At 38.9% G+C, this 23639-nt stretch overlaps 1 protein-coding gene across 5 annotated transcripts; it reads left to right on the forward strand.

The window, feature by feature from the left end:
• The first annotated feature begins 44 nt into the window (after nt 1–44).
• On the forward strand, nt 45–21681 carry GSKIP (GSK3B interacting protein). Of its 5 annotated transcripts, none has more exons than XM_082616805.1 (3): nt 45–118; nt 17281–17549; nt 19902–21681. In XM_082616805.1, exons 1-3 carry the CDS (start codon nt 91–93, stop codon nt 20061–20063), a joined length of 459 nt encoding a protein of 152 aa, XP_082472931.1. In that variant the 5' UTR covers nt 45–90; the 3' UTR covers nt 20064–21681. The 5 variants fall into 5 exon arrangements, with proteins under 5 accessions (XP_082472931.1, XP_082472933.1, XP_082472932.1 ...); XM_082616807.1 differs by having other exon boundaries at nt 52–118; nt 17291–17549; XM_082616806.1 differs by lacking the exon at nt 45–118 and adding an exon at nt 322–451.
• Nucleotides 21682–23639: the final 1958 nt, after the last annotated feature.

Below are 23639 nucleotides of genomic sequence, written 5' to 3' on the forward strand. Positions count from 1 at the left end.
AGGGGGCAGTTCCGGCTCCTAGGGGGCGGGGCGAGGGCGGGGAGGAGAGGGGGTGGCGCCGCAGGTCGCTTCCAGAAGGCTGGGGAGGGAATGAGAGGAGGACGCGGGGCGTGCGCAGGTGAGCAGTCGCGGGGCCGGCGGCGGGAGGCCGGCCGGGGGCCGAGGGGGGTTCGAGGACGAGCTGGGGGCCCTCTGAGCCGGACGTGGCTCTGCAGGCCGGGCGGTGAGGGGCGATGGCAGAAGCGGCCCGGTGCCCGGGCTGAGAGGGGGAGGGGTCTGGGGGCAGATCCGGCCTGGGCTGTCCCGGGCAGCTTAGACCCCGACCCTGGAAACGGGCGCTCGGACGCCGCCGGCTCTACGGGGAGGGCTGCAGCCCCTCTCGAGCATCCCTCTCCCCCCGTATTGGCCGGTGCCCATAGTCAGCAAGTTATTCGTCTCCCGCCTCATTCAGGTATTGTTTTCCGGAGCTTCAGCTTCGCTACTGTCTGTCTAGAGGCTTGCAGTTTCCAAAGCGCTTTATTTATCCTGCGTGTGCTGCGCCAGCGACCAAGACACTTGAGCTTTCTAGGCATTTGTGGGCAGAACTGCTCTCTGATCGATACCAGGATCTTCCGACCCCGCGGAAACCTGGGCAAAGTACTTGTGCGGTCTGGGAATCTGCGCAGCCGTGTTTCTGCCTTTTAGAAGGCAACTCCTGCAGAGGCGGAGCCGGCTCTTAACTTGGTCCACCCACGAGAAGGCCTGCGTGCCGGTGTTCCGTAGCCCGGAAGCCAAGTGTCCTGGGTTAGAATCCCGCCCCTGGCGCTCATTAGCCGAGCCCCCTCGAAGCGGCCGCTGCCATCTCGGAGTCTTCGCCAACTGTGAGCACATTAGTAATATCTTATCTCCAAATATTGTTGGGAAACTTAAACGATATCCGTAGGGAACCAGCGGAGTCCCGATATATCCAGTTTAATCAAGAATAGTGAATTAAACCCGCCTTTCGCTTTATCAGTCGGACTCCTGTCTTTCTTGGTTATTCCGGGGAAACAAAGGAAGTACCCTTTTAAAACTCAAGCAGACTGGGTGTTTTTGTCTTGTAACCTGTCAGAGGAAACAGACTGTAATAAGCTTACTGGAAAGTCTTGTGGAGTTTGTCACTAAGCAGTTCTAGTATTCGGAGTGTAGAAAGTTTAATTAAAGTTGTAAATTTTATTAGCCGTCCGGTTTTGCTTAAATTATTTGGTATTTCTACCAAATAATTGAGTCTGTCACCTCATTAGAAGAGAGCTTAAAAGTGGGGATGTTTGCCTCAAGGCCCCGTTCAGTAAGATTTAGTAAATGATTTTAAATTTGCCAACACTTTGTTGATTTATCCTATCTGTGGGTAAAAAGGTTCATGGTTAGTTAATAAATGAAACTGTCGAAAGAAAAAAAAATAGTGAATTAAGACGACCGGGTTAAGATTTTGTTTGTATGCTGATAACTTTCACCAGTGCCTTAGAAATACTAACACAGCCCACAAGTGTTGGCAGATGGAGAAAGCTCTGGTTCCCCTTTCCACAGTCACCTTTTCATTTTGGAACCAGGGTGCTTTCCGCTGTACGTAGGTGCTGGGATTGTTGCTACCCCTCATTCTTTATAGACTTGACCCAAGCATTCTTGGTAACTTCAGTTCCCTTGCTCTTCATGCATGTTTAAATGTTTGTTAAGGGTCCTTTGAATGAAAGTCTCCACAGTTGGTGATGTGAAAAAGGTAAAGAGGAATTCAAGGAGCTTATGTTCTATAGTGAAGGGGTCACTCCTTTATTCAGTAAATGTTTACTGATTGCCTGCTATATGCCAGGGATTGTTCTAGGTACTGGGGATACAGCAGTGACCAGATTAAGTCCCTGCCCTCATGGAGTGCTTACATTTTATTGAAGGGAGGGGAAACAAACAGTAATCAGACGTGTCATATGCCATGTGGTGCTAAGTGCTGTAGAAAAAAAATAAAGTAATATAAAGGGAATGGAGAGCAGAGAGATTTGCCACTTTTATATAGGGGATAAAGGAAGGCCTCTCTTTTTTTTTTTTTTTTAAATTAATTAATTTATTTATTTATTTTAAATTTTTTGCCTTATAACAAATTTAATCAGTTATACATATACATATGTTTCCATATCCCCTCCCTTTTGCGTCTCCCTCCCACCCTCCCTATCCCACCCCTCCAGGCGGTCACAAAGCACCGAACTGATCTCCCTGTGCTATGCGGCTGCTTCCCACTAGCTATCTACCTTATGTTTGGTAGTGTATATATGTCCATGCCGCTCTTTCACTTTGTCACAGCTTACCCTTCCCCCTCCCCATATCCTCAAGTCCATTCTCTAGTAGGTCTGTGTCTTTATTCCTGTCTTACCCCTATGTTCTTCATGACATTTTTTTTTCTTAAATTCCATATATATGTGTTAGCATACAGTATTTGTCTTTCTCTTTCTGACTTACTTCACTCTGTATGACAGACTCTAGGTCTATCCACCTCATTACAAATAGCTCAATTTCATTTCTTTTTATGGCTGAGTAATATTCCATTGTATATATGTGCCACATCTTCTTTATCCATTCATCCGATGATGGACACTTCGGTTGTTTCCATCTCCGGACTATTGTAAATAGGGCTGCTATGAACATTTTGGTACATGTCTCTTTTTGAATTATGGTTTTCTCGGGGTATATGCCCAGTAGTGGGATTGCTGGGTCATATGGTAGTTCTATTTGTAGTTTTTTAAGGAACCTCCATACCGTTCTCTATAGCGGCTGTACCAATTTACATTCCCACCAGCAGTGCAAGAGTGTTCCCTTTCTTCCACACCCTCTCCAGCATTTATTGTTTCTAGATTTTTTGATGATGGCCATTCTGACTGGTGTGAGATGATATCTCATTGTAGTTTTGATTTGCATTTCTCTAATGAGTAAAGATGTTGAGCATCCTTTCATGTGTTTGTTGGCAGTCTGTATATCTTCTGTGGAGAAATGTCTACTTAGGTCTTCTGCCCATTTTTGGATTGGGTTGTTTGTTTTTTTGTTATTGAGCTGCATGAGCTGCTTATAAATTTTGGAGATTAATCCTTTGTCAGTTGCTTCATTTGCAAATATTTTCTCCCATTCTGAGGGTTGTCTTTTGGTCTTGTTTATGGTTTCCTTTGCTGTGCAAAAGCTTTTAAGTTTCATTAGGTCCCATGTGTTTATTTTTGTCTTTATTTCCATTTCTCTAGGAGGTGGGTCAAAAAGGATCTTGCTGTGATTTATGTCATAGAGTGTTCTGCCTATGTTTTCCTCTAAGAGTTTGATAGTGTCTGAAGGCCTCTCTTTTTTAATAGGTGACATTTTAACAGAGACTTAGGGGAAGCTGGGGAGCAAGGCAAGTGAATACCTGCAAGAGTTTTCTAGGCAGGGGGGACAGCAGAACGCAAGGCCTATGACAAGAGCATGCTTAGCGAGTTCAAGGAGCGTCAGGAGGGAGTGAAGGAAAGAGGAGAAGCTGGGGGTTTGCGGGGGGAGGGGTCATATAGGGCCTTGTAGGCCACTATAAGGACTTTGCCTTTTTATTCAGTCGGTGAATGGGTTTGAGGAAAGCAGTGCCATAATCTGGCCAAAATTTTTACAGGATCATGCCAACTGCTGTGTTGAGAATAGACTTTTGTGGAGGTCAGAGGACCAAAGGAGAAAAGGCAAGACCAGTTAGAAAGATATTGCAATAATACAGGCAGAGATGACAGTGGCTTGGACTAGAGTGATAGAAGTGAAGATGGGAAAAAGCAGTTGGATTCTGGATACATTTGGAAGATAATAAGCCATGTTTATGAATAATTATGCTTAGCATAAAAGGAGTGTAAACAAAGTGGTATGAAACTGGGATCCAATCTGGCAGGGAATTAGACTAGACCTTGGGAGGTTTGAACCAGACTTTTGATGAATGAGTACAGCTGACTTCAAGTTGAAATGTTAAGTAAGTGATTTCTTTTGGAATATAGAATTACATTCAGACTGTCCATAGAATGTATGAAATTTCAAACATCAGAAAAGGGAAATAAAAATTAGAAGATTTTGTAGAAACAAACATGCTCCCTTCACATTCTTAAGTGTGTTGCCGGGTACATTTTATGCTTTCTAGGAGAAATTCAGCATAAATTGTTAAGGTTTGGGATCTGTCATTATTATACCTCTAGCTCAAATAGGGTACAGACTCATCCTAACAGCGTTTTGTGTTTTATCAAAGACAAAGTACTATCACAAAATTTTAACAGCTAACATTAATTAAGGGAGGACGATGAAGGTAATTACCAACCAAACATTGTCAACTTCCAAAAAATTGTAGAAAAGATTTGAAATGACAGGTTAGAGGCTATATACCAGAGGCTGAATGGGTCATGTCAAAAAATCATCCATGAAAGAAATCCATGTTAACATGTGAAATAAAAGAAAAGCTGAGATGTTGTCCTTCTAAGACTTGTGCCTGAGGTAACAGGAATAAGATAATAGTGTTCCTGTGTCTCATGCTTCTCAGAGCCGTGAAAGGCCGCAGCTGCAGCCACTCCACATACTGTAAAGAGCATGGAACTTGGAGTCAAAGGGCTTAGGTCAGAGGTTAGTCTTTCTTCTTTAAAGATATTTAAATACTCTATTTTTAACAATTAGCAGATAATATTTCTTGAGCTTATTGCGTGTCCAGCACCGTGCTAAGCATTTTCCATATATTCACTCATTTAGTTCTCTCGGGATCCCGTTAAGGTAGATGCTCTTGTTGGCTTCATTTTAGGGAGGCGGAATGTGTGACTAGAGGGATTAAGATATCTTACTCCAAGTCGCAGAGTAAGTGGCAGAGCTGAGCTTCTAGCCCCGATCAGTCTGTTCAAAGAGCCCTTTAACCATCGCACCATATGGCCACTTCTTATTCACGTTGACAGGATTTTCCAGACTGCAATGTATGATACAAATAAAAGTACAGTTGACCCTTGAACAACGCTGGGGTTAAGGACGCCAACCCCCCCAAAACTGAAAATCCATGTATAACTTATAGTCAGCCCTGTATATACGCAGTTCCACATCCGCCAATTCAATCAACATGGATAGTGTAATACTGTAGTATTTACTATTGAAAAAAATCTATGCATAAGTGGACCTGTGCAGTTCAAACCTGTGTTGTTCAAAGGTCAGCTGTAATCATCATTAAGATATTACATTTTAACCCTCAGCTGACTGTTGTAATGGCAACTGAAAAATCGAACTTTCTTTCAAAATGTAAATTTGACATCTGTATACTGCTCTTGAAATCATTCTGGCTCTGTTCTTTTGCCATGCTGTAGACACGCAGACAGTCGTATGTCTTTCTCTGCCCATTCTTTTGTCATCAAGGACAAATCTAGTCTTTTGCTAGCTCTTTAATGCTGTAACTTTGTGATGAAACAAAACAAAGTCTACTAAATTAAGAAGTAGAGAGTAAAGAATTCAGTGAACAATATCTTGATAACTAGTTTCATGAATTCTCCCCAAACCACTAACACTGTCCAAAAATTATACCAACAGATGAAGTAAGAGCGGTTCCTAAATAATTTATGGATGATGTTATAAGGAATCGTTTGGAAACTTTTTGCAAGGTGATGCAATCTACCAGAATAACGAAAAGCAACCATACGGTATTCCAATTTTTGAAGGTGCTGGCAACAGAATATTGCTCAGAGTCTGGTAGAGAGCCAATTTAGAGTTTAAATGGAAAACAAAGAGGTTTTCTATTTCATATCTCTTTAGATATTGATTTATGTTGGTTAGAATGTACCTTATATTAAATATAATACCAAGTCCTCTGTATAACCTAGTGGGTTATATAGAAACAAAAAACTAATTCCTGGAGTTATTTTGGTTTTAGTTCTTAAGCATTCAATTTTTTAGTCTTAGAATCTCATTTACTATTTCTGGTTTCAAAGGAAAGATTGTTTACAGGGTTGTAGTGTTCTTGCCTATTTTTTACAGTTTAAAAGACTTCTCCAGGAGTACCCTTCTAGTTGCCAGATGGGATTCTGCCCGATTCATGAACTGCCTAATAAAGCCAATTAAATCTTTAAAAAAAAAAAAAAAAAGACTTCTCAAATGAACATCATATATTTCTTCACCGTCACCTTCCTCTTTAATCAGCTGAAGCACAATACAATTCTGGTGGCTTGATTTGTTATTACTAGGTTGTGTATGTGTGTCTGTTGAAAGTGGGGTGCAGAGTAATTTTATAAATCAGCGTACAAATGGAAAGATAAGCCCTTTTTATTTGAATTACAAATAATATATGTTTTTAATGCTGCAAATGATTCTGATTTAAAATTTTTAATTTCAAAATAAGCATCTTAGAGCTATTGAAAACATTAAATGTTATGTGTTACAGAAAATAATGTTTAAACTAGCTTTAGCTTCACCTGAATTCTAAATATTGCGAATTAGTCAACTTTATTCATCTTTACTTTCAAAACAGTAGTTTGAAATGCAGATAAATTCAAAGCTCTCATTTCATTTGAAACTGAAGCTGCTAGTTAATTTAACTGTCTTAGGACTTCCCTGGTGGTGCAGTGGTTAAGAATCTGCCTGCCAGTGCAGGAGACACAGGTTCGATCCCTAGTCTGGCAAGATTCCACATGCCAAGGAGCGACTAAGCCCATGTGCCACAACTACTGAGCCTGCACTGTAGAGCCCACGAGCCACAACTGCTGAGCCCACGCACCACAACTACTGAGCCCATGCCCCACAACTATTGAAGCCCGTGTGCCTAGAGCCCAGGCTCCACAACAGAGAAGCCACTGCAACAAGAAGCCAGCGCACCGCAACAAAGAGTAGCCCCCGCTCGCCACAACTAGAGAAAGCCCCCACACAGCAACGAAGACCCAATGCAGCCAAAAAAAAAAAAAAAAAAACACTAAGTAGTCAGGCTTCTCTAAGAAGAAAAATGTTTCTGCTTCCTACACCTCATACTTTCTAATACATCACATTTTTTAAAGTTTTTTTGTCTTATTACAAACAATACATTTTTCTGCCATAGAAAATTAGAATATAAAAAATTAAGAAATAGAGAATGAAGGACTTAGTAATCAATATCTTGATAACCAGTTTCATGAATCCTCCAAAAACACTAACACAGCCCCCAAATTATACCAGAAGTAAGAGCTATCAATAATTACCTTAACTTTTAATAAAGAGCATTATTATAACCGAAGTGGGAAGAGCTATAAAGACTTAGAGAAGGTCCAACCCAGTACTAACATTCCACTCTTCCACCAGCTCCAGCCTCTGCCTATTAACTTTATACCTCCAGACCCAGTGCCTGGAATTTTCAGCTTTTTTAGTTAATTCCTTGAGTTAAAGCAGTCCTTCTCTTACTTATTTTTCACTCATATATTTCAGTCAGAGGCAAAGGAAACCCTAGAGGTGGGGAAACATAACCTAAAGAGGACATGGCTTGAGGCTCCCATTTGCTTTAAAATTGTACGTAATTTTGCATCGTACTTAATAATACTGTTACTCTAGCAGTGATGTGTATTTTCCAGGAGTGTCTATCATGTTTATCCTGTAGCTTTGTATGCCCCGTGTCACAGAGCTGAGTACTACAGCTTGAGAAGCAGAAAATTAGTATTTTTCCTTTGGTTTATTTGCTCAGAAAGTATTCAGTGAAGACCTGCTTTATGCCAGACACTGTGCTGGTGATACGGACACCACAGACCTTCATTTGCAGTGAGGTATGATAAGTACAGAAGTATCAAAACAAATTCTAAGGAAGGAGGATATAGTGATTAACTCTACCTTGAGATCAGATACAGAATCCTGAAACAGATGTGTCCGAACTGAATTTGGAAGGATTAGAAGTCTGAAAGTAGTGTCAAAATATGATTTTTTAAGTTAAAAACGTGAGTCTTGGGCTTCCCTGGTGGCGCAGTGGTTGAGAGTCCGCCTGCCGACGCAGGGGACGCAGGTTCGTGCCCCGGTCCGGGAAGATCCCACATGCCACGGAGCGGTTACGCCCGTGAGCCATGGCCATTGAGCCTGCGCGTCCGGAGCCTGTGCTCCGCAACGGGAGAGGCCACAACAGTGAGAGGCCCGCGTACCACAAAAAAATAAAAAAAAAAAAATAATAATAAAAACGTGAGTCTTATACAAGCATATAGTAAACATGTGTCAAAAATGTATTTAACTCATTAATGAAAGAACCAATAAGATGGTGCAGTTGATTCAAAGTAATATAGGAGAGACCAAAATCAATGAAAGAAAAACTGATGAAATAAGATGCCAAAATTAGCTGAAAACTGGTTAATAAGCTTTCCACTTCTGGCTAAGATAGAGTAACAGGGACCAGATTTACCCTTCCACCTGAAACAAAAAAAAAAGTGGGCAAAAATACATGAAACAATGGTTGTAAGACTTTGGACATTAGGCAGTGGAGGACAGTGATCCCTGAGACAAGATGCAAACTGTTGCCCCAGATTATTGCCTGGAGAGAATTTCTAGGCATGGCCTTGGGAGGAGAAACCCAGGTAGAACTAGCAGTCTACGTGAATTGAGGATAAGAAGCTAGGATTCCAGGAAGGCCAAGGCAGCTAGGACAGAGTACTAGAAGGTAGAGAGCTTCTTAGAGCCATGGATAAATACAGAGGATACCCCTCCAATCTGCAGCTGAATACTGATCAACACATAGTTGTGAGGAAACTCCCCAGGGCTGGGGAAGAGATTACCCAAAAGAATTAGAGGAATTTTCAGAGCTCAAACAGGACCAGTGATAGTTCCAGTTCCTCTCACCCAGAATGAAAAATCTCATAATTCATAGGCCATCCAGTAGAGTGCTCAGAAAGGTTTTGCCTCTGTAGTTGGGAAAAAAATTAACCAGAGACTAAATGAGTTTTGATACTGCCTTAAAAAGCCTAAAAGCAAGACCTGAAAGGATCAAGCTTTTCCCAGATAACTACATCCCAGGGCAATACTCAATAATATTTATAGGAATATAAAAATATCAAGCACCATGAAAAGTAAAATCCACGCAGTCTGGCATCCAGTCAAAAAATATCAGGCATGCACGTGGAGCAGCTGGGCCTGTGGGCCATGGCCGCTGGGCCTGCGCATCCGGGGCCTGTGCTCCACAGCGGGAGAGGCCACAACAGTGAGAGGCCCACGTACCACCAAAAAAAAAAAAAAAAAATCAGGTATGCAAAGAAGTAGTATGCAACCCATAACGATTAGAAAAATCTATCAATTGAAACTAATCAGAAATAACAGTGACATTAAAACATTTATTATAATTATTCCATATGTTTAAAAAAATTAGAGAAAAGATTGAGCAAATGAAGTAGAGACATGAAAAATATGTTTTCTAAAGAAGAACCCAAGTATAAGAGATTAGATACAGCAAAGAAAAGATTAGAAAATAACTTTAAATAGCAATAGAAACTATTCAAAGTGAAACACAAAGAGGAAAAGAGTGAAAAAATGAGCATAGGGGTAGGACAACTTCACTTGGACTAATATTCATGAAATTGGACTCCCCAGAGAGAGGAGAGACAAATGTTAGAAGAAATAATGACCAAAATTTTTCCAAATTTGCTAGAATCTATGAACCCACAGATGCAAGAGGCTCAATGAACCCCAAGCAAAAGAAACATGAAGAAAAACTACACCAAGAGGAGCAAAGATAACAATGACATCAGATTTCTCATGGGAAACAGTGCGAATAAGATGATGGTAGAGAAACATCTTTGATTTTTTTCTTGAAGGAAACATTTTTTCTTGAAAGAAAAAAAGTTAGCCTAGGATTCTATACCCAGCAAAAATATCTTTTAAAAATGAAAGTGAGGCTTCCCTGGTGGCACAGTGGTTAAGAATCTGCCTGCCAATGCAGGGGACACGGGTTCGAGCCCTGGTCCAGGAAGATCCCACATGCCGTGGAGCAGCTAAGCCCATGTGTCACAACTGCTGAGCCTGCGCTCTAGAGCCCACGAGCCACAACTTCTGAGCCTGCGTGCTACAACTACTGAAGCCCGTGTGCCTAGAGCCTGTGCTCTTCAACAAGAGAAGCCACTGCAATGAGAAGCCCGCACGCTGCAATGAAGAGTAGCCCCTGCTTGCTGCCACTAAAGAAAGCCTGCGCACAGCAACAAAGACCCAGTGCAGCCAAAAATAAATAAATAAAATAAGTTTATTAAAAAAATGAAAGTGATAGGAAGACTTGTTCAGACATAGAAAAGCTGAAAGAATTCGTCAACAGCAGACCTACACTACAGGAAATGTTTAAGGAAATCATCAGGCAGAAGAAAAATTATACAGATCATAGATACACAAAGAAATGAGGACCATCAGAAATAGTAACCATATGGTTAAATATAAAATGCATTTTTCTTATTACCTAAGTCTTTTTGAAAAGTAACTAGCTATTTAAAGCAAAAATAATGGGAATTCCCTGGTGGCCTAGTGGTTACAATTCCAGCCTTTCACTGCTGTGGCCTGGGTTCAATCCCTGGTCAGGGAACTGAGATCCCACGAGCCATGACGTGTGGCCGAAAAACGAACAAAAAAACACTGTTAAAAATAATAATAAAGCAAAAATAACATGTATTATGAAGTTTCTAACATATGTAGAAGTAAAATGTATGACAAAAATAGCACAAAGACTGTATAATATACTCTTGTAAGGTTCTTATATTATGCATGAAGTGGTATAAGAACACTTGAAGGTGTGATAAATTAAAGATGTATACTATAAACTCTAAAGCAACCACCAAAAACCTTCAGCAAAGAGTCAATAAGCCACCAAAGGATGTAAAAAAGAATCCTAAAAAGTGGTCAGTCCGGGGCTTCTTTGGTGGCGCAGTGGTTGAGAGTCCGCCTGCCGATGCAGGGGACACGGGTTCATGTCATGGTTTGGGAAGATCCCACATGCCACGGAGCGGCTGGGCCCGTGAGCCATGGCCGCTGGGCCTGCGCATCCGGAGCCTGTGCTCCGCAACGGGAGAGGCCACAACAGTGAGCAGCCCACATACCACAAAAAAAAAAAAAAAAAGTGGTCAGTCCAAAAGTAGGCAGAAAAATAAGGAAAAGGGAATAAAGTACAGATGGGACAAACAGAAAACAAGGAAAAGGGAATAAAGTACAGATGAGACAAATAGAAAACAAACAGCAAGATAGTAACCACATCAATCATAGTAATCATATCAATAATCATAGTAATCATATTAAACATAAATGGTCTAAACACTCCAATTAAAAGGTAGAGATTATCAGATCGGATGAAAAAGCAGGACCAAACTATATACTGCCTACAAGGAACCTACTTTAAATATAAAGACATTGCTCTTCCCATTCTCAAGAGCTTAAAACAGCCTATTGTATCAAAATCAAATTCTTTTGTCTGGGTATTAGCACCTTGTCACATTGGGCCATTCCTGTCTGTTATTCTCTTAGCATTTTCCTTGTAGTAGACTACCTAGTCTAGTTTCCTTACAATTCCTGCCACACCCTGGACCTTGTTTATGCATTGTTCCCTCTGAAGAACCCTTCACAACTCTCAAGTCTTCTCTGCTTATCCATAACTTTTCATCTGTGCTCATTCAAGCCCGATTTTGACTGACCTGTTCCATGAGTCAAGCCCCATAGTAACTAACAATTATGTCATAAATCATGGAATGTCAGAGCTCTCAAGAACAATAAAGAATTTCCCATTCATTCCCCCTTATTCTGTAAGTGAGAAAACCAGTGAGGTTACATGGCCAGCCCAGCTTTACACAAGTTTAGTGGTAAGTTTGTAGTAGGACCAAGACATATTGTTTTCTCTAATTATACATTTTTTATGTTATGATTCATGTGCATGGCATTAATATTTGTGTACGTATTTCATGTGCCTGTCTTATTTCCCAAATTAGGCTGTAAACTACTACCAGTAAGCATATTTAATTAGTGTTCTAATGCTTAGAAAAGTGCTGGATATATAAACTTAGAGTCTAAATTGAAAAGATTAAAAAATAGAAGTAATTCATTGGTTTTTACCAGTGAAACACTGACAGTTAATTTCCCTCCATAGATTAGCTAAGATTCAAAATAGATTTTCTAACATACCTATTTCCAAATCTTGGTACTCATATAAAATAAGCTGAATTTAGTACCTTTATATCTATTGATTTTTTTCAACAATAATATAAACTCAGTTCATTATATTATCCACAAGTATTCACAAAGGTCTAGTCCTGTGCTATGTGATACAGTAGCCACTAGCTTTTTAAATTTAAATGAATGAAAATTAAATAAAATTTGAAATTCAGTTCCTCAGTCACTCTAGCGAAACTTCAAGTGCTTAATAGCCACATGTTTCTAGTAGCTACTGTATTGGACAGCATAGATAAAGAACATTTCCATCATTGCACAGAGTTCTACTGGTCTAAAATTTCTCATACAATGATAAGTTGTTTTGCCTACAGAAGAATCCAGGGATTTTTACAGGAATCACATTGATGAGTCAACCATTCTGATAACCTGACAGCATCTCTCATGTTTCATTAGTAATTTTAGCAGTTGGCCCTTCACCAACAGGGACGTATATGTCCCCATCCTCAATGGTGCAGGCTTCTACAGTTGGGTACACAAGATAATCCATTGAGAAGAAGAAAATAAGCTTATATTTCATATTTTACCTTCTCTTTAAATTCATATTTATGTGTTTTGATATGCTGATTGTGATATTATATGTAAGTAAATATACATATGATGAGGTATCTGCTCAAAATATTTTTAGTTATGGGGATGAATAATCAAAATATAGAAACCACTCCTCTAGTGCCCCATTGGTAAGGCCACCCAGTTGCTCCCTGCTTTGCTTTTGTAGCTCCTTTCATCACACACTGAATTCATGTTTTTGGCTCTGTGTTCATACACCTCAAAAGAGGATCTGATTGGATGAGCCAGTCACCATCCAGAATCGGGTAGTTGGACAGAGCTCTTGATTCAAGACAATTCTTAAACCCCTCGCCAGCCTCGAAATGGTGACTTTAATTAAAACACCCAAACCCAGTTCATTTCACTGTATCACGGTGCTGGAGTTACAGAATACAAATCATGAAACCTGTAACTAAGGAATCTTTCCAAAGAAGGCAGTGAGCTTGACAAGTACGCTGGACCTCCTTTTAAAAGTAAATTATGACTGTTCCAAAAAGGAAAGTCAGAAAATGAAGTCTCTTTGACTACCTTTATACTCCTTTCCCTGCTGATAGGATATGGACACTGGTAGGCAGAATAATGACCCCCACAAAGATGTCCATGTCCTAATTCCCAGAAACTGTGAATGTATTATCAATACCTTATATGGCAAAAGGAATTTTGCAGGTTCAAGTTAAGGACCGTGGATGGGGAAATTATCCTGGAATGTTCAAGTGGGTCCAATATAATCAATCACAAAGGTCCTTACAAAAGGGAGTGCAGGTGCCAAGAGTCAGAAAAAGGAGATAATGTGACCACAGAACCAGAGATTGGAGTGATGTGCTTTGAAGGTGGAGGAAGAAGGGACCATGAGCCAAGGAATGTGGGAGACTTCTAGAAGCTAGAGAGCCAAGGAAACAGATTCTCCCCTGAAGGCTCCAAAAGGAATGCAGCCTTGCTAACACCTTGATTTTAGATTTCTCACATCCAGAATTGTAAGAAAATTAATTCGTGTTATTTTAAGCCACTAAGTTTGTGGTAATTTGTTACAGCAGCAATAGGAAACTAATACACATGTTGATACTCACATTCTACAAAGCTTTTATTAAGCACTTTCTACATGACAGGCACAAAAATATCATCATGGTTCCATTTTTTTTAAACCTCTTCCTTAAAGCTGTTGAAGAGCTAGATTAATGAGTGCTTTTTATTTTGGGTAGACTCCTAATTCAGTATGCTTTCAGTTGCCAGTAAAATAATGAATTTATTGGCTGCAATAACTGAAAAGTGCAAAGGTTGGGCAGTTGTCAGGGCTTGGGCTTCATTTCTCTGTGAATCTCTTGGCTCTGTTTTCCCACTGTCAGCATCATCCTTGAGTTTCCTGCACCTTGGGATGGCTACCAGGGACAGCCGGGGCTGGCTGTGTGCTGTAAACTATTCTGCATTAAAGTGACTAGAAAAGGGACTTCCCTGGTGGTCCAGTGGTAAAGAATCCGCCTTCCAGTGCTGGGGACATGGGTTCGATCCTTGGTCAGGGAACTGAGATCTCACATGCCACGGGGCAACTAAGCCCGCACGCCACAACTACTGAGCTCGCATGCCTCAATGAGAGAGCCTGTGTGCTGTAAACCACAGAGTGCATGCACTCTGGACCCCGTGTACCACAACTACAGAGCCCATGTGCCCTGGAGCCTGCGCACCACAACTAGAGAGAGAAAACCCGCATGCCACAACTAGAGAGAAGCCCGTGCTGCAACAAAAGATCCCGCATGCCTCAAGACCATGGGTGCTGCAACTAAAAGCTGATGCAGCAAAACATAAATAAATAAATATTTTTTAAAAAAATAAAATAACTAGGAAGAATTCGGTGTATTGATAAGTTCAGGACAGTCTTCAATTGGGTTTGGGGTCAATCTCACGCAAATTGCTTGGTTACTTTACTCAATAGGGGAAGGGGGGACTTCCCCGGCAGTCCAGTGGTTAAGACTCTGCCTTCCAATGCAGGAGGCGTGGGTTCAGTCCCTGGTTGGGGAACTAAGATCCCACATGCCGTGGGGTGCAGCCAAAAACTTAAAAAAAAAAAAAATAGAGGAAGGGGAGGTATTATGATTCCTCTTGGAAAATCTGGGTCTGGGTGCTGTTAGGAAGGGGAAAGGATACTTATAAATAATCAAGAGCTTGTCATACCAACAAAAGATAATTGTAATAATACCTTAAAATAATGATAGCTTAAAATGTTAACTTGTATAATGCTTCAGTACTAAAATCTATCAATTCTTATATATCATCAAAGGTTCTGGATGTGTCTGCTATTTAATGCATCATTCAAAAGCATTTCAGAGAAAAACCTGCAAGTTCACAGTCTCAGGAAAGGTGCCTTTCTCTTTTTTTGCCCCTTGGTGCTAACTACTACACACAGTTTGATGACCTGCTTTACTGACCTGTGAGGATTTCTTATATTCTAGTATTGGATTCTTTGGCTTATCATATCACTATGATCCTAGTTGCAATGAATTAGGCTCTTTCTTTAAAAGCTTGACTCTTGTCAAGTTTTCTCATATAAACATCTTTTTCATGTAACAGTTACTATTTCTGTCATCTGTAGTTAAGGTACTTGATTACTTGAGCAAAGTAAAGATGTTTGGCATTCAGGATGTTAAGAGATTTATGGTAGACAGTCACATTTCAAAATCTTCAAAACTGACTCTGTAAAAAATTAAAATGGTCTCATTTCTTGTACATAAAACCAAGTGTAATATTAAGGAATATAATGATTATTTCTAGAGAAGGTAGAAATTTTTGGAAAATCAAATATTTTCACTTTCATGTATACTAGGTCAACATTAGATTTCAGTTACCTGACACATTCCTCCAGCAATAATTGATAAATTTATAATTAACTTGTATTGTTAGTAGTGAGTGACTAATCCTATAAAGTGCTGTGGGAGACAAGATAAAGGACCCTTAAAACGTATCATTAGTTGAAATAGGATTGGAGGATTATATTATTTGTACCAGTTTGCTGTGTAGTTTTTTGAAAGAGCTTTACATAGTTTATCATAAGTTGCCTTTAGCAAATACTTTTGACTTTTATAATGTGCAAATGACTTGCAGCTATAGGAACTCTAGCACCTTAAGATTTTTGCTAATAATTCAGATCATTGGCTGTACAGTAGAATCACCCAGAAACTCTGAAAAAATACCCAGAAAAATCTCCCAGAGGTTTTGATTCAGTTTCTCAGATGGGGTTTGTGGCCACAATTGAGAACCACTAATTTAAAGGATTTTGAACATCACACAGATAGGGCACAAGTTGGTAACTTTAGAAAAAGGGATGGAATTTGTAAGGTAATAGACAAACAGTACAAATAAATGTTCATAACGAGTTGAACAGTCGTCCTACATTTAGGACAGTGGGTGCTTAATCCATATCAGAGAAATGAAATCTTAATTTACTTTTAAAGCCTACAGGTAAAAAGAAAGTATATCTTATTCTGAAAAGCTGTTTTTACATTCCAAAGCAGTCTCACATTTATTAACTTTTCCCATCCATACATTTAGAATTTTTAACAATACTCAACTGCTCCCCCAGTCACAGAAGAGAAGCAAGAACTACATAGGAGACTCGCAGGAATATTGGGTCAAGTTAGCACGAGAAATAATATTTTTCAGAGTATAATATGTGAGCCAGTTCAAGTAAATAGTAAAAAGAGTTATTCAGTAAGTGGTGTTGGGACAATAGGCTATCCACTTGGAAAATAAAGCTACACAGAATAAATTCCAGACAGATCAAAGAGTTAAATATAGAGATAGAGAATGAGAATTCAAAAGATAATTTAGAGCATTTTAAAATGTAATCGTGGAATGGGGAAGATTGCTTCTTAGGCAAAACCCCAAATCGAGAAGTCATAAAAGGAACTATTGAGGGTGTAGGTAAAGACTGAAACTTTGATTTCACACAACTTAGTTCATTTCTATTTGTTTTTTTTAATAGCTGTATGATCTTGGAACTAAAAATATCCTATAAATACCCAAAGGTTGTTTAATCAAGGATATACATATTCAAACAATGAGACATCATTCTTTGCCTCTCAAGTTGGCAAATGTTAAAAAGGATTGGAAAGGGTGTGGTGAAAAAGAGCACAGTCCTTCATATTCTGTTGATGGCATATCAATCCGTACAGCCTTTTTTGAAGGGTGACTCAGCAGTATCTATTAAAAGTTAAAATGAGTATGTACTTTGACTCAGCAATTCCAGTTCTAAATATCTATCCTAGAAAAATAATAATACCTTTAAAAAGAAGTAGGTACTAGGATTTTTACATTGGCATTGTTTGAAATAGCTAAAAACTGATATTCTGAATTTGTACCAATGTGGGGATTAATCTTTTGAGGAGAAGTGGAGAACAAGAGTTTTTTGTTTTTGGGGTTTTTTTAAATCTATAGGTGTCTGTAATTTTGCTGTGAAAAACTACTGAAAATGGTTTCAGGCAATGTTTTCTCTAAAAGTTGTTAACTCATTAATGTTTTCCAATTAGTAGCAGTTGTAAGGCATAGCTGCTTTTAATCAAACATTAGTATGTGGAGTGTCTTTCTATAAGCCAGTTTTATATCCAGACTTTTGCAGAATGGAAACAGACTGTAATCCCATGGAGCTGAGCAGTGTGTCAGGATTTGAAGAAGATGCAGAACTTAATGGCTTTGAAGGAACTGATATGAAAGACATGAGACTGGAAGCTGAAGCAGTCGTAAATGATGTTCTCTTTGCTGTTAACACCATGTTTGTCTCAAAAACCCTGCGCTGTGCGGACGATGTGGCCTATATCAATGTGGAAACGAGAGAAAGGAATAGATACTGCCTGGAGCTCACTGAAGCCGGGCTCAGGGTAAGTCATTTTCTCTTTAGGAAAAAAAAAAAAAAAAATTACATCTTTACCACTTAATCAAAAAGGGCCGGGAGTCAGGGAGTGGGAAAGAGTGTTAGAGGAGAACTTGAAACTCAGTAGCTTCTAAGTTTTTTTAAGGAAAGCTTTTTTCCCTAGGAATTTTTACTAATACTAAAGTCTTTCAGCCAACATGGGAAAATTGGATTTTTTGAAAAAGAAAAAACAGATTTGATTTGCAGAGTATTTTGTTGTAACCATCACCCCCCAGATTAACTTATTTCTTATCTCTAGCTAAATATGTTTACCAGAATTATGCATTCTCTGCATTGGATGAGTTTTGCAGCCATTGTGTTGAATTTTTCCCACCTCTTATAAATGTCTCTTCTATTGAAACAACATACTTGAGGGAATTCCCTGGAGGTCCAGTGGTTAGAACTCCGTACTTTCATTGCCAAGGGCCCAGGTTCAACCCCTGGTCAGGGAATTAAGATCCCACAGGCCGTGCGACACAGCCAAAATAAATAAATAACTTTCTGTCTTGGTCAAAAATCTCTGACTTTTCTGTTTCTATATCTGTTAAAGATAGTTCTCCCAAAGATACGCAGTATCATAAAGTAGCGCACAGGGTTTAAGCAAGTAACAATGTCATGTGATACATTAAACAAGCATATGAACATCTCTTTATTTCACTAGATTCAGTTTACCTAAGATGTATGTGATCGTGTGTTCTGTGTATCCCTTGATAGAGGATCACTTATATTGAAGCCGATTGCAAGGCCAGCATCGTCACTACCCTGAGTTCCCCAACAGCTGAGGCTTGGCTTTGGCAGTAGTCCCGGAATTAACTAATCTTTGCGCTCCCCTTCCTAAATTTGTACCAAAAACTGGCAATCTTTAGAAGTGGATGTTAAATAGAAATAGGCAAATGGAAAGTAGAGATAAATGACCCCAGGTAAATTAATTTCTGTCTGACACTGTTTAATTCTGGTGAGGTGGGAAAGGTTCTAATGAGAGTCAGGTCTTACATGTGAATTTGAGTGACCTTGGGTGAGTCAGTCAACCTGAGTCCCTACTTCTCTATAAGTTGGAGATTTAAAAAAAAAAAAAAAAAACTGAAAAGGATTTGGGGGATGGTTATGTGAATAAAGTTTGCAGAAAGATCTGGATCAGTTATAAAACCGGGCATGTAAGTACTCAAATATTTATTTTTTCAGTCTGATTCAGTTGACATTTATTGAGTAACTCTCCTGTGTCAGGAGTTAGAAATCAAACCATGCGAATAAGACATGATCCCTGTCCCCAGGTAGACCACAGTCTAGTGGGGATAAGAGAGGGGCAAACAAAACTGTAATACGTTGTAGAAAGTGCTGGGACAGAGCATGGTCCCGAAGTGGTGCAGTAACAACTCTGCTTCCGTTTCTAGCATAAACGTGCATCTCCTATGGCTTGAATAGATGTCACAAAATGTGGGGTTCCTACGGGGAATTCACAAGCTTTAATGAAGTCAGCAAAACCTGAGTTGATTTTGCCCTACACTGTGCTGGTGAACCATGATATAGGTCTTATAATCTTGTTGAAGAAAAAAGCTTTAGCTGTGTTTAAGGGGAAAAAACACACAGAGAAGCACACGGAATAACATTCCCTTTTATCTCACAGAGTTGAGCAGATAAGTAATGTATTAGTAATGAAAGTGGCATTTCAGATAACTAATTATAAAGCAGAATTAAAACTTTAAATAAATTTTAGAATTCTTTATACAAAGTCCAAATCACATAAATTATGATAAAAATATGGACTAATAATACTGTAGTAATAATAAGTATAATTATTTATTATAGTACCTTTATAAAAAGACCCTCAGTATATGTGGAATTAAATAGAAGCATGGGGACTTCCCTGGCGGTCCAGTGGTTAAGACTCCGTGCTTCCAATGCAGGGGGCACGGGTTCATTCCCTGGTCAGGGAACTAAGATCCCATATGCCATGTGGTGCAGCCAAAAAAAACCCCAAAATAAATAGAAATATGTTTTAGACCATGAAAATGAAATACTATTTTTGTATAGCTTTTTAAATTCTTCCTGTATTTTACATTCCTGTAGGATCAAGAGTAGGTAAAACAGACCTTTTAAATTTTGAGAAAAAAATTATAACGAGAGCATTTTGCTGGTGGTGTTCCTGTATGTTATGAATTGCTTAAATATTACAGGTTGTATTAAAAATATGTGTATTCTAACTATTGATGGAGAAACACATAATGTCAGAGAATGATCCATGTAAAAACTTGGGGGTTTTTTTGCTTTCTGTACCAAGATGAAATCTGATTATTTATACACTACTGCATTTCTCTTGTAGGTGGTAGGTTATGCTTTCGACCAGGTGGATGATCATTTACAGACTCCCTACCATGAAACAGTCTACTCCTTGTTGGATACACTTAGTCCTGCCTACCGGGAAGCATTTGGAAATGCACTCCTTCAAAGACTGGAAGCTTTGAAAAGGGATGGACAGTCATGACTAAGTTTTTTCCTGTTAAGAGAGGCCGCTGCTGGTACACAATGTTGACCTAAAGCTTGAAATTCTTCCAGCTGGTCATAGTAGAAAATGCATCTTTGATTTTGTGTCTTTATCATTTTTTGCTTCACATTTAGGCTTTTGATTGAGAACTTTATTGACTAATGAATTGTCTTTCTTAGTTTGTGATTCATTAAGGAAATCCTGAGGCCATTGCTGTGACACCGTCATTAAGACATTCAAATTTCTTCATATAGTATCTCTGGCATTCTGAAAACCTAATCAGTATTTCATTCTCTTATTGCAGGACTTTGATGCTGCCAGCACTCTCTTTTACATAGGAAATTCTAGATTTGCACAGTAATAAAGGAAATAAACTAACTTCAAACTTTGATTCAGCTTGCTAAATCAGGGGTTTGCTACTAGCTTGGACTGACTTTGTAATAATTATTTTGCTACTAGCCTTATTGGAAACAAATTATCAACTAGTTTCCCCTGCACAGTTTTTGAAATTCACTGCTTCATGTAATCTATTTATATTATTAATATGGACTGATAAAGATGAATTAATTCTATATTACGTAGCTAGTATTACGTGAAGAACAGGTACTGAAATAGTACTGTATTCCTGTTTGCAACAGCCAGCCAAGTAAGAGGACAAACCGTTAGCAAATGAATGCAACAATTACTTGTTTCCAAGATATTTAAGCACATAAGCAAATACAGGAACAGGCTCCATTCTTTTCCTAACAAAAAGCATCTTCAGTGTGTGTGATTTAAAAGAAAAAAGACTCTGATTTCCTAGAAAACAATATTTTGGCCTGTGTTGATTCTTATTATGAATGTTTGTTTACATAATGTACAGTATATATTCAGAAAGTATTTTTGCTTCAACGTTTCCTTTCTATGAGTAGCGCTTTGGTATTCCCACAGCACCCCTCCTTCCCCAACAGATGTACAGTGTTCTGTCTGAATGCTAAATCTGCAGTGTCATATGAGTGCATCGTATTCGTTTGAAACCAAAGGATGAATGAAGCATTCAGAGACTTAATATTTGAAAAACGGAGACTCTGTATTTTATATTTTATTACAGGTACTAATATTTATAAAAATAAACTATACCATGCTGCTACATGTTTTCAAGTACATGTTGAATAATAAGGATTGGGGAGTTGTTTTTTTAATACTAGTCTAAAGCAGCAACTATAGAAATGTTGAACTAAAATTCCACATCTGGACACACCTTCATAATTTGTCATTTGAAGACTTTTTTAAATCATTATTAAATAATAGGTACTTTAAGGCTCTGAAGATCATATAGACCAGAGCAAGTTAAAGTTTGGTTTGGGTCACTAGTCATTGTCAGAGTTTATTGGAATGCTTAAATTATGTTTGATAAATGAGCATTCATCCTCAGCTTTATTTTCAGATGCTGAAGTGTTTGGGTAATGAAGTCTAACTTCAGGTTGAACTTTCTCATGCTTAATCTCAGGCTAAATGTAAAGGATATTTGTAAAGTCTGAATAAAATTCTGTTTACTAATTTTGAGTTAAGTATGAAGAAAAGTGATGTATGTTTAAAAATTGAAAGCATTCATTTTGTGATAAATGTTTGATTCCGAGAGATTCCGTTTCCATTTTTGAATTCTGTATTGTTCCATTTCGGTGTGAAGTGATTTGCTCTTTTTATTACTCTGAAAGAGCAACAGAGAGAGAAGACGTTAATAGAACCACACATATCAAGACCTCCACTAGGTATGAAAACCTTCATTTTACCTAGATTTTTAAAAGAATTTAACCAGATAAATTAAGTCTTGATTTCACTTCCAAAAGAAAAAGAAAAAAAGAACCTCCAAATAAGTAGCTCTTTTAAGTCAGTAAGAAAAAAATGAGAATAAGGGGCAAATAATATGATCAACTCAGAAAAATATACAAATGTCCAGTAACCACTTGAAGGATGTTCGACCAGACCAGTAATTCAAGAAAGGAAAATAGGCTTAGCTATGTTGAGCCATTTTACCTAATAATTTAATAGTTTCTCTTATTTAAATATAATGATATCAATAAAGATTTAGTGAGAGGCATAGTTACACTCTATTGGAATATACATTGGTGAAACCTTTCTGGAAAATAGTGGTAATAAAGCCTTTACAAAGCTTATAACTTCTGTGCTGGTAATAGCCTAGAAATCTAGCATAGTGACATGATTCAGCAGAAGGTATACAACAAGGATGTCATTTTCGCTAATGAAAAATTGAAAAGGCTCTAAAAAGTGGTTAAGTTATGCCAGATCCTCTTGATAGAAAAATATGCAGCCATTAAAATTGGAGAAAATTATACTACAGGAAAAAAAGGGATTTAAAACTACATCATGGGGCTTCCCTGGTGGCGCAGTGGTTGAGAGTCTGCCTGCCGATGCAGGGGACACGGGTTCATGCCCTGGTCTGGGAGGATCCCACATGCCGCGGAGCGGCTGGGCCCGTGAGCCATGGCCGCTGAGCCTGCGCGTCCGGAACCTGTGCTCCACAACGGGAGAGGCCACAACAGTGAGAAGCCCTCATTCCGCAAAAAAAAAAAAAAAAACTACATCTTGAAAAATAATCTTATATGTAACAGAAGGAAAAATGAAATAAAATACCCTACAATGTTAATATAGTAGCCATCACTAGGTGGTAAGATAAGTAATTTTCATTTTCTTTTTCATATTTTCTACATTAGCTTTTCTATACTAATTAGAGAAGGGAAATGCAATAGATAACGGTGTTCAAACCAGCTGAAGAACATCCCTTTCTAGCAAAAGCACCAATCTGTGCTGAGCTGTGCCTGCTCCCAGGGTCCTTGAAGCGGCAGTATGATTATGAAGAGGATGCACACCTCATTTCCCACAATGACACTTCCCACCTTTCCTCCAGGTCCAGAATCAATCATTACACATCCCACACAGCTAATCAGCAGCTCCTGGGGTACTGAGCATTCATTCGCTTCTCCCATCACAGCACTATTCTCTCGCCAGTGTTCAAGAACACGAAATGTGTGGTTTGATTGTTAAGGGGGAACAGGGTAGGAAAACAGATTCTGATACGTGCCTCGTTGACTTAAGAACTCTGCCTTTTACCCCTTCATTTTGTGTGTGACATGTCCAGCTGAGACTTGGACAGGTTGTGGCACTTGCTCAGCAGCCCACCTGTGAGCAGGAGGGTACAGTCAGAACCCAAGTCTTCTGACTCCACCAACCATCCCCATATGTGTCAATAAAAGCATCCCCTGAACTTTGTGGTTACATGAAAGCTGATTTTTGAAAGAGGAACAGGGAACTATACTCAGTATCTCATAATAACCTATATATGTAACTGAATCACTCTGCTGTACACCTGAAACTAGCACAGCATTGTAAATCAACTATACTTCAATAAAAACTAAAACATAAAAAAAAATTTTAAATAGGAAAGGAATAACAGGAGAAGAAAGATTCCTTAGTTGGCATAATAGAATTGACCAATAGAATCTCCTTTCCTAACCTACCAATATGATATAAAATTATCTGGAAGCCATCCCCTTGTAACTAGCTCATTTACATGTT

This window comes from Mesoplodon mirus (genome assembly GCF_964341445.2).
Source record: "Mesoplodon mirus genome assembly, chromosome: 4".
NCBI classification, from domain to species: domain Eukaryota; kingdom Metazoa; phylum Chordata; class Mammalia; order Artiodactyla; family Ziphiidae; genus Mesoplodon; species Mesoplodon mirus.